Genomic DNA, 12,368 nt, shown 5'->3' with positions numbered 1-12,368 from the left:
TCTAAGATAGAAATATGCTTTAGATAGGTATAAATATCCCCTATAAGGTGTGACAGGCCCATCCAGAGCTGACACTGCAGTGAACCAGGGATTAGCCGATCGCCAGCACTCAGGGTCAGGAAGGAATTTTTCCCCACACACGGGGTTGTTTCGCCTTCCTCTGGTTCACATTCTTTTTATGCAGTAAATCCTATAAATGGCACTGGATGATTAAACTAAATTTGATGATAAGAATAAAAATGAATAAGCTCTATTTATTGTGTCTGTGTCTTCTTTATATTCTGTTCATTCTGCTGAGATTATTATTATAATTTTGGGCTGCTATAGTGGATGTTACAAATGGGAAGGAATTAAGACTGAATCCCATTTTTTCACGGGGAGTTGGGTCACGTGATCTCAGTGCCGATTCTTTCCCACCATGACAGTGATATTATGGCCATGTGTCATATGGCTTTCCCAGACTAATGTCACTGCCGCAATGTGCACCGGAGCATCAATCACAAGTAGTACATGGGATGGGGCGAACATCATCAGCGACTGCTCTTTACCCCAAGTGTACTCTCCTCCACTAAAGTCCCGGCAGATCACAGATCATGTAGAGGACGTCATATTCCATAGTCTCTGTACTTACCCCACAGGAGCGCCACACCGTGCACCATCTCAGGAGCCTCCAGCCCATCACATATGGAAAGGTGACCTGGTGCAAGGGCATGTAATGGGAATAGAATATATTAGTGCAGCAAGAGATTTATTGGGTGGAGATAGATGGAAAAAGGTGTCCTTGGCCTTACAGAACAAGAAGGTTTAGCGTCCGGATAAAGATGGTGGGAACAGGACACCACAATTTAAAGTTATAATTGTAGTAAGCTGAACTGGCAAAGTGACCACAAGCCTGAAAGCAAATGAGTGGCGTGTGCCCAGGATAATGGGTCCAGAAAAAAAAAACAAAGCAAAAAAAACTGCAATGAAATAATTTTTAGAATGTTGATTAGTGTGCACACTGTCAAAGGAGTGAGGTGCTGGTGGAATGGGCTGAAAAGCCCTAAACCAACTAGAACTAAATTCACCGCACACTCATCAGTATAATAGTGCAAAATTCAACAATAGGAAGCAAGTCATGTTGATATCAGAAATAGGCTACTATGAAATGTGCTAGACGTTTCGACTCATCCCGGGTCTTCGTCATTACGTCGCTTCAGTCAGAGAAAAGTGAAAAATCACTTCTACTTAAAGTGGAGAGAATTCCCTTGTAGGTACAACCCTGCAGATACTTGACTGCAGAGGGAAGAGGGGAGGTTGAGAGGTAAGTAGCTGGGAAACTTCCTGAGTGCTGCGTAAGTGGCCCTCCCAAGCCTTGCTTAGGTGCTGGCGTGTGACCCGTGTGATTTTCCTTGTTAGGTGACCTCCCCCCCGGGCCGGTCACCTAACAAGAGTTCTAGAGACACCGGGTGCATCAACAAAACTGTACAGTTAGATCACCGGCAGCCACGGTTCATCTTAGATCGGGTAATTTAACAGCACAGACAGTATTAATGCGTCAGCGTCATTATACCGTACCCCAGTTGTCAGCATCATTATCCTGCAGCCCGAGCGCCAGAATCATTATCCTGCACCCCAACTAATAGCATCATTATCTTGCACAGTGAGCATTTCTGCTACACACAGGCAATCTGATCATCTGTGTGTAGCAGTGGCGAGCGGACAACTGCAGCTACTAGTCTCACATGGTGACTATTGAAGGATGCAAAAAGTATTGCATTCAAATGCAATAATGGGCGATCAAGAGATTGTATCCACACCAAAATGTTATCATTAAAAATGTCAGCTTGGCCCATAAATAAGCCGTCACCCAGCTCCAGATCACAAAAAAAGGTCTCAGAAAATATATACTGTATATATATATATATTTTTTTTTAACAAATTTTGGATTTTTTTGTTCACCATCTAAATAAAAAACAACCTAGACATGTTTGGTATCTACAAACTCGTAATGACCTGGAGAATCATAATGGCACGTTGGTGAACATGGTAAAAAAAATACAAAAAACAAAGGACTGCAGTGCGCAGGCGACGGGCCTCTCTGACCTTTCCCGATGCCTGCGCCCTGCAGTACTTTGCTCTGCCCTCAACAGGGCAGACAAAGTACGCCTGCGCCGGAGCCGCAGCATGAAGACAAGAAGACGTCATCGTAAGAAGATGGGAGGCCCCGGACCGGACCGCGACGCCTATCGGATCGGACCGCAGCGGGACCGCCCCTGGGTGAGTATAATCTAACCTCTTTTTCTCATCTTTCAGGTTACATCAGGGGCTTATCTACAGCATTCCAGGTGAGGTATTGTTTTTTTATTTTACCTTTTTTACAGAACGAGGGTCGTCATTTGGATTAAGAGTATAATAAACTATTACAACACCCTGTGTCTTTATTTCATTAAATATTTTATTCCTAATGTGTGTGTTTTATTAACCATTTAATACTATTGGATTAATAATGGATAGTTGTCTTATTGACGCCTCTCCATTATTAATCTGGCTTAATGTCTCCTTACAATAGCAAGGTGACATTAACCCTTTATTACCCCATATCCCACCGCTACACGGGAGTGGGAAGAGAGTGGCCAAGTGCCAGAATAGGCGCATCTTCCAGATGTGCCTTTTCTGGGGTGGCTGGGGGCAGATGTTTGTAGCCAGGGGGGGGGCAATAACCATGGACCCTCTCCTGGCTATTAATATCTGCCCTCAGTCACTGGCTTTCCCACTCTGGCGGAGAAAATTGCGTGGGAGCCCACGCGTTTTTTCCGCGATTTAACCCTTTATTTTAACAGCTAGAGTCCCCAGATTTTGCACACACACACTACTAACATTACTAGTGAGGAATATGCAAAAAAAAGGGGATATGAGATGGTTTACTGTATGTAAACCATGTCTCATATCCTGTCGGGTTTGGGAAGGAGATAGTAAAAGCCGGCAATTGAATTACCGGCTTTTCTGCTATCTAGCGCTGTATGAAATATACATATATGTATATATATGTGTCTCACTGACATATATATAGACTGTATATATGTTTTCACAAATATTTGAGCCCATGGATCCATTCTATGTCCATTTTGCAAGCCGGCGAGAAAATCTCGCAGTACGGATGCCATACGGATCACTGTTTTGGGATAATTTCTGCGTATTACGCCTGTAAAATACGGACCGTATTTCCCTACGCTGAGTGTGACTCCAGCCTTATATCACAATTTGTTCTGTTTTTGCCAAAGTCCTGTAGCTAAACCTAATACAACTGAAGGTATGTGCACACATCCTTTTCAGGCAGATTTTGCCCCTAACCTGCCTGAAAAAGCAAGCACTCAAAGATTAAAGAAAAAAATAGTAAACCAATTTGCAACTTCTTTTAGCTGCTACTATCTAATGTGTAAAAAAATGGACGTAGGCGGCAAAAAATAAACACCGTCGGGTGTTTTCCTGAAACATCTTCTGCCTTAAAAATAATGCTGCTGCCCCACCATCAGAAAGACTCTAAGGATATGTGCACACTGGTTTTTTTGCTGCGCTTTTGGGACAGAACATTATGTGCACACGACGTCTATTAGATGCCGCAGCTTTGGCTCAAAAGACAATTCAGGGCTTGTTCCTGGATCAGCAGGCGGTTGTGCTGCGCTTTCTGCGGCGGTCCCGACATATTTGGCGGCTCTTTTGTGTATGTTCTATTAAGAGAACGGGAAGCAGTGTCCGAACCCCAGATGTAGTTAACAGATGGAAAACCGCACAGCAAGGCGCTTCTTCATAGCTACAGTATTTTCTGAAAGGTTTTCGAGTCAGAACCTGAAAGAAAATGACTTTGTGTGCACATGCCTAACTAGAGGGGAAACTCCCGAGTTTTTGAGGAGAGTTTCCGCTCAGTTCCTGCTTCAAAAACGTCTAAAAAAAACCGTGGGCTATGTGCACACGAGTCCAGGAGTTTTTGTAGTAGAAACTGAGAGGAAACTCTGCAAATCCTCCCACAAATTGCCAAATTCCTCAGTTTCTGCTCCAACTAGAGTGCAGCAAAAAAAGACTCCCGTGTGCGCAAAAATGAAGGCGTGAATCATTCGAATTTCCCGGACACACTGCGCAGCCGCAGACGCTCTTGCACAGCACTTTACGCCTCACTCTTTCTCCACCAACGTTATGTCCTCTCCCATACCAGCGACAGGGACGTAGCACGTGATCTGCACCACTATTGGCTACGACGCTAGCCAATGGGGCGTAAGAAAAGTGCCGGAGCCTGACGTAACAACGCTGGTGATTGGCAGACACAGCAGCCAATGGTATTGCTCGCTCAGTAAAGGACCACACAGACTATTCTACAGCAACAAGCTGTGTGCGCTGCTCCGGAGACTTCTCCCGGGACCGGGGACAGCGCGGGACGGGGCCGCCCACACCGGAGACTGACGTCACGTTAAGTCCGAGAAGTCCGTGTTTCTTCCCGCTGCTGAGTGGAGAGGATGGAGGAGATGCGGCCTAGCGGCGGCCCCGCGTCCCAGCCCTTCCCGACTCTCTTCCCTCCGGGACTGCACGCTATCTATGGAGAGTGCCGGAGGCTGTACCCGGAGCAGCTGAACCCCCTGCAGGTCACCGCCATCGTCAAGTACTGGTGAGTCCCGGCCGTGTGCGGGCTCTGAGGCTGCTGGTACCTGTAGTGCGCACAGGGAGCCCCGGAGACTGGTCACGTGATCCCCGGGCCTCACTCTGGTCTTGTGTCATTGGTGCTGCTGACCATAGAGGTCTATGGAGGTGGGATGGTGGCGGTAGTACCGGTATGGAGCGTTCTGCTATAACTTGTGTGCGGTCACAGCTGATGGGACGGTGACTGCGGAGCATTCCCAAGGGTATAAGCAGGTCCAGCTCCATTATCTGGGGGCCACCCTGAGCAGGCTGCTGGGGGGCAGTGGGTGGTCCGCTCTCCCCTCTTACAGCCCTATATCTGGGCGCTGATTAGAGCGGGCCAGTACTTTGTCTTATTCGGGCCCTGCTATTGCAGATTGGGGGTATTCTGTCTCCACCAACTGATAATTCGCCCCTCAAAATTAGTCTCCAACTACCCATTAATTTAGAGATTCAAGTCCTTTATTATGACGGAATGGTGAAGACTGCAGCCAATCAGTGGCTGCTGACTGACTGCAGTGGTCGCATGATATAATTTTAATGTGAGCTTTTGGAAGACACAGCACAGATCTGGTGAATGAAACCAGGTTAGGAAGAAAGTGTGTGTGTGTTGGGGAAGGTGGCGGTGGTAAACAACCCCTTTAAATTGGCAGATTTGGGTCCTTTACCTCTATGTAGTGGAATTATTGTAAGAAATGACTGCGGCGGATCTAGCATTCAGCGCATTCATCTATAGGTCTCCTCGCTGTATACCTTTACACCCTCACTGTATATACCAAACACATTAGTGAACATTTCATTACTCACGACCTGTAGGTTGTCCTCTTGGTATCTGAGAATTTTGCCCCAGGATACCTCTCATTATTCAGAGCCGTGAGCCCATCAGGTGAAATCTGAGCTTTTTCTCATTGATATTATTGGGACAAACTGCCCCCTGGCCACTTATTTTGTGCCGCTAACATCTACAGATGTCTCTAGAAATGTACCAAGAGGCTCTGTGCACTGGGGATGTGCTGGATAAAGTAATGATAATTGGGGCAGGGGATTTTCATGAAAACACTATATCCAAAAAGTACACCCTGTAATGGCTGATAACAGGGAACAACAGTTTACTCAGTAGTAAGTAAAATAAAATCTAAGATATCGCTTTCCACTATGAAGATATTTTAGAGTACAGTGACTTGTCTTGATTGCCTCAGGTAATTATTTTATAGGACCTTTGATGGCAGGAGTGGAGGAATTTTCTCTAAATATACATTTCTGAAATTCAGTATTTGTCCATATGAAGTGTATGGAAACCTTAGGTCAAGTACCAGCTACTATGGTTATTAACATCGCATCAAAGACCCCCATTTGGCTATGACTGTATACTGCACAATAACAGCACCACATGAGGACCGACTGTACTCCCTGGGGTGCAGGTACCACCTGTTGGGTTTTTCATTTCAAACACTGTTAAGGCCCCGTCTCACACAGCGACGCTGCAGCGATACAGACAACGATGCTGATCGCTGCAGCGTCGCTGTGTGGTCGCTGGGTGCTGTCACACAGACAGCTCTCTCCAGCGACCAACGATCAGGGGAACGACTTCGGCATCGTTGAAACTGTCTTCAACGATGCCGAAGTCCCCCTGCAGCACCCGGGTAACCAGGGTAAACATCGGGTTACTAAGCGCAGGGCCGCGCTTAGTAACCCGATGTTTACCCTGGTTACCAAAAAAAACAAACACTACATACTCACAATCTGTTGCCCGTCAGGTCCCTTGCCGTCCGCTTCCTGCTCTGACTGAGCCGCCGTACAGTGAGAGCAGAGCGCAGCGGTGACGTCACTGCTGTGCTCTCACTTTACGGCGGCAGTCAGAGCAGGAAGCAGACGCCAAGGGACCTGACGGACATCAGATGGTGAGTATGTACTGTTTGTTTTTTTTTTTACATTTACGCTGGTAACCAGGGTAAACATCGGGTTACTAAGCGCGGCCCTGCGCTTAGTAACCCGATGTTTACCCTGGTTACCAGTGAAGACATCGCTGGATCGGTGTCACACACACCGATTCAGCGATGTCAGCGGGACCTCAACCACCAAAAAAAGGTCCAGGCCATTCCGACACGACCAGCAATCTCACAGCAGGGGCCTGATCGCTGGTACGTGTCACACATAGCGAGATCGCTACTGAGGTCGCTGTTGCGTCACAAAACTTGTGACTCAGCAGCGATCTCGCTAGCGATCTCGCTATGCGAGACGGGGCCTTTATGCTACCTTCACTTTTTTTTTTTTTTTTTTTTCTTCCCCTGATTGAATTTGAGAACGCCATCGTTTTTTTAAATCTGCGGCATTTGAAAGGGGAACCTGTTAAGTAAAATAATGTTATTAACCTGAAACCATGGGGTTAATCTGCAGTTTTAATAGCGTTGTGACACCGTGCAGCATCAGCATTAAGAGCACCACTGCCTGGAGGAAATTAACTTTATTTCTCCCTTCTCCAGTTTGTCACCACTCTGTGTATCGAGAGAGCAGTGACTAACCGCGTTTCCTGCACTTACTAACGTCAGCATTAGGGCCAGCTTTCGGTCAGGGCCAGCAGCGTGGTTACAGAAGCTGCTCTCTATACACAGAGCGTGGCGGAAATTGTGTCGGCACAACCGCTATGACTAACAAAAGTCAGCCTTGGCGAAGGAATAAAGGTGGTTTCCTTTCTGCAGCGGTGCTTTCAGTGCAGGCGCCACACGGTGTCAGAACTCTTTATCAATTTGCAGGTTAATAGCATTATTTTACATGACCGGTTCCCTTTAAATTTTCACACCCATAGAAAGTACAAAAACAATGCAAACGGGTAAACAAATCACTCATGTAATCCGCAATTTAAAAAAACGCCTTTCCTGGACGGCAGAGAAAAATTTATGAAAGACTGCAACGCAGGATAGTCCGGATGGTGAATAAGCAGCGACAATAAAGTTACAAAGAAATTCAAGCAGTCATGCAGGCTCAGTTTGCCTGACTGATACACCCTATTGACATTTGAATGAAATGAAACACTATGGCAGGAGACCCAGGAGGACCCCACTGCTGAAAAACGCATAAAAATATCAAGAGTGCAGTTTGCTAAAATGTACGTGAATAAGCCAAAATCCTTCTGGAAAAGCATCTAGTGGACAGATGAGACCAGGATAGATGTTTTTGGTAAAGCACATCATTATACTGTTTGCCAAAAACTGAATGAGGCCTACAAAGAATATAAAACAGTACCTACAGTCAAATATGGTGGAGGTTCAGAGATGTTTTAGGGTTGATTTGCTGCCTCTGGCACTGGGTGGCTTGATTGTGTGCAAGAAATCATGACATCTGAAGATTACCAACAGATTTTGGGTCGCAATGTAGTGGCCAGTGTCATAAAGCTGGGTTTGTGTCCTAGGTCACGGGTCTTCCAGTGAGGACAATGCCCCCAGAAATGGATGGGGAAAAAAAAGTGCTGGAAATTTCTGAAGTGGCCAGCAATGTGTCTGGATATTATCCCATTGAACACATGTGGAGCGATCTTAAAATTGCTGTTGGTAGAAGGCACCTTCAAATTTGAGAGACCTGGCGCAGTCTGCAAAAATGGTCCAAAATTCCAGTTGAGCGGTGTAAGCAGCTTGTTGATGGTTATAGGATGTGAATGATTGCAGTTATTTATTCCAAAGGCTGTGCAACCAGATATTAAGTTGTGAGTGCCAGCAATTTTGTCTGGCCCATTTCTGGGGTTTTATGTGATTGTTTATTTATTTTTTATTACAAGAAACACAAACGAAATTTAAATGTGTAATTGCAATAATTTTTGGGGATAAATACTATGTGTTCTGGAATAATTTAAAGGGTGCCAAGGTATTCGGACATGACTGGAGCTGCATTTTAGTGACTGTTTGGGTATGTGCACACGATGCGGATTTGCTGTGGATCCGCAGCGGATTTTGCCGTGCAGAAACGCTGCAGATCCGCACTGTGATGTACAGTACCATGTTAGTTAATGGGTGGGGGGGGGAAGCTGTGCACATGGTGCGGAATTGCTGCGAATTTCAAAGAAGTGCATGTCACTTTTTTGTGCGGATCTGCAGCATTTCTGCACCCCTCCATGTTAAAATTCCGCAGTGGCAAAAACCGTAGAAAATCCACAGCAATTCCACATAAAAAACGCACAAAATACGCATAAAAACCGCGGTAAATCCGCGGCTACGGATTCTGCCAGGAGCTGCGGATTTTGTGCAGAAAATTCTGCACCTCTTTTCTTACGTGTGCACATAGCCTTTTTGTGGCAGCCAGTTGAGGCCTGATCTTGTGATTGTATTGTGCTGTTAGTACATTTCAGTAGATGTCTGCTGTGCCAGTGATCAGAAACCCAGGATCAGTCAATAACTTTCTGTTGCTGTGATCAATTATTTTACTTGCATAGCGCCATCATATTCTGCAGTGCCTTACAGACATTATCATCACTTTCCCCATTGGGGCTCACTATCCAAATTCTTTACCAGGTGTATCCACACAAGCAAGGAGAACATACAAACTCCTTGTATGAGACTAGAACTCGGTACTCCAGTGCTGCATTGGTAACCACTGAGCCACCATGCTTCCATGCATATTTAACAGGAACCTGTCAGAATGGTTTTAATGCCGCAACTAGTAGTATGACTATAAACCAGACCTGGGAAAAGTGCGGCCCGTGGGCCACATCCGGCCCTTTGGCTGTCTCAGTCCAGCTTGCGGAACGAGACAGTCAAGGGGCTAGAAAACAGGCCCACGGGCCGCACCATGCCCAGACACTCACTGTCTTCACTGGTGGAGGAGGAGGCCCCCGGCCACTTCCTCCACCAATCAGTGTGTGAAATAGCAGATGCAATGACGTTATTTCATCGCGTCTGCTGTGTACTACGGAGAGTCAGCGCATCAGAGACAGGATCAAAAGGAGAGCGCAGGGGGAACGGGACCAAAGTGACTCTGGTGGTCCCTTTTATTTATTTACCGTATTTTTTATTTTTTTTTGATAGGTTCTCTCAAATCCTTCCAAAATCTTTGCATCCAGGCAAAAAAGCATCTACATTGCTCTGTTCATTCAGATGCGACCAATCTGAAAGCTCTTCGTCTGGCGCAATCAACAGTTTGTTTTGTGTGTGACAACTGTCGTTAAGGCTTATTGTGTAGCTCCTTTCTTGCAATAGATTAATGTGATATACGGTATTTGCTTTGCTGCGTAACGTGTAATTAAACTTGATGGGCTCAAGTGTTTGAGAACCTGCAGTCTCCATAATGAATGTTGTAGTCAAGCATGGAGCTTACACAGCTACGTACCAACAGGTTCTGTAAGATCAGACCACAATGCGTGGACTGATGGCGGCTCTTCCGAACAGAGTGTGACAGCTTCATAGAGCTGTATGAAACAATCGTGCTCAGGTCAGGAGAGCCGCCGCCAATCCACACATTGATCTCGGACTAATTTGTACCGGCATCTGAATGAGCCCTGAAAGTGACTACTTTTGGTTCTACGTTCTTATGGAGACCAACATGATTACTTATCTACTTTTCCTGTCTAGTTTTTTGTATATTTGGCTTTTCCACTCCCAGAATTTTGCACACATCAGACTTTCCAGCAAAGTGTGTAGGACTGTGCACCACGTTGACGTGGTGGGATGGCTTTTGTGCTATTTTTTTTTTTTATTAAAAAAAAACAGTATTACTAAAAACTTTGTATACGGTAATTTAAATGCACTTTTGCTTTTTTACTTACAGCAGGGGTTTTTTGCTCACTTTTTCTCTTGTAGATGTTAGGTGCTTTATGCTGTAGCATGATACAATGGATAATATGCTTACATGCATGTATTATTTAGTCATATAGTATTGGGAGAAAAATAAAATTATTTTCATCCAAATGGCCCCAGCGGTGCCATTTTGATGAAAATATTATATATATATATATATATATATATATATATATATATATATATATATATATATATATATATATTTTTTTTTCTTCTCACAATATTATGACTAATAAATGAATATAGGCATATTATCCATTGTATCATGCTACAGCGCTGGCTGCGTGATGAATGTTTAGTTTTATTTCCCCCCCCCCCCCCCACACACACAATATTCTATTCAGTATGTAAAATAGGGTGCAGGTCAATGACCTGTCTGAAGCCCACACACATGAATACCTAATAAGAGCACCACATGATGACCCCCCTCCCCCCACAGGCCGCCCCAGAGTATGAGAATCTCTATCTAAAAAAATAAATAAAGATTAAACAACCACAAGACAGATTTCATCAACCAAGGTATCATTTTATTCAGTATAACGGCGTCAACCTCACACTGTGTCTTATGCTACTGTCACACTAGCGTTGGTACGGGGCCGTCGCCATGCGTCGGCCAGACGTGCCGACGCGAGTTGTGAAAGTAATGCCCGACGTGGGCAGTGGAAGCAGTTTTTCAACGCATCTGCTGCCCCATTGTAAGGTCCGGGGAGTAGGGGGTGGAGTTTCGGCCGCGCATGCGTGGTCGAAAATGGCAGACGCGACGCACAAAAAAAAGTTACATGGAACGTTTTTTTTGTGCCGACGGTCCGCCAAAACACGACACATCCATCGCACAACGGATGTGACGTGTGGCCATACGCCGCTAATGCAAGTCTATTGAGAAAAAACGCATCCTGTGGGCAACTTTGCAGGATGCGTTTTTTTCCAAAACGACGCATTGCGACACACGTCACACGACGCTAGTGTGACAGTAGCCTTACTGAACACAATCCTGCTGACAGGTTCCCTTTATGGAGGGCTGGCAGCAACTATTTCCTACCAGCAAATAAGTTTTGTGTACATGTGCTAGCAGGAAATACAGCTCATACCTTACTAGAAACTATGGGGAGGATTCATCAAGCCCTTTTCGCCAGAAAACTGGCTAATAAAAGACGCACAATTACGCAGCGAACCATTCTCCCTGTGCAAATTATTATTATTTTTTTTTTTTAATTTAGAAAAAAACGAACGCAAATCTTGTCTAAAATGTCACAACTAAAAAGTAGTTCTTTTGATCCTGGCGGCCTCATTTCTTAAAGATGGAACCTAAAATTGTAAGATCAGAACGCTGAGCTACCACTTCGCCTGACTGAGCTATCTGCCTCATATATGGCGTATAAAGCCGTCCGGTCAGGAGACCCTGTGGTCAGGCCTGGTGTTGAGATCTAAGCATGGGCCGTGTTTCACAGATATATGAAACCAGACTAACTTTTAAAAACTTCTGCTATTGTGTCTACAACTAAGATTATTAAAGTGACTTTTTTTTTTTTTTCTTCATACTTTTGCAGGTTGGGTGGACCTGATCCATTGGACTATGTCAGCATGTATCGTAATCTGGGCAATCCCACCCTTGATGTTCCTGAGCACTGGCATTATGTCAGTTTTGGACTAAGCGATTTGTATGGAGATAACAGAGTACACGAGTAAGTGACTAGTGTTACTAATGGATTTTCTTCTTGCATTTCTAGAGAAGTACTAAAAAAACCCAAAAAACTTGTGTATAACAATTTCGGAGCAGATAACTTTTCCCAAAATGGCAGGCTCAGGGCAGGGGCGCAAGAGAAGAGCAGATCAGACTGTCCTCGTATTACATTAATGGGTTATGCTTGCAAGGAAAATGTATGGCTAACCGCTGCTAATCAGTGTTTGTTTAAAAAAAAAAAAAACTTCTGA

The 12,368-nt window shown here is 45.0% G+C and overlaps 1 protein-coding gene across 2 annotated transcripts in view; it reads left to right on the top strand.

Annotated features, from left to right (window-relative positions):
- Positions 1 to 4,302: 4,302 nt before the first annotated feature.
- The window catches only part of SUFU (SUFU negative regulator of hedgehog signaling), a 46,322-nt gene continuing 38,256 nt past the window's right edge, over positions 4,303 to 12,368 (top strand). The window contains exons 1-2 of one of the 2 annotated variants that reach the window (XM_077258664.1): positions 4,303 to 4,639; positions 11,984 to 12,118. In XM_077258664.1, the coding sequence (XP_077114779.1) occupies positions 4,491 to 4,639; positions 11,984 to 12,118 (284 nt within the window). In that variant the 5' untranslated portion in view covers positions 4,303 to 4,490. The remainder of the gene's footprint in view (positions 4,640 to 11,983; positions 12,119 to 12,368) is intronic. The other variant, XM_077258665.1, reaches the window with a different exon arrangement.

Source organism: Ranitomeya variabilis, chromosome 4 (genome assembly GCF_051348905.1).
Source record: "Ranitomeya variabilis isolate aRanVar5 chromosome 4, aRanVar5.hap1, whole genome shotgun sequence".
Classification (NCBI taxonomy): domain Eukaryota; kingdom Metazoa; phylum Chordata; class Amphibia; order Anura; family Dendrobatidae; genus Ranitomeya; species Ranitomeya variabilis.
This window is presented reverse-complemented; position numbering and strand designations above follow the sequence as displayed.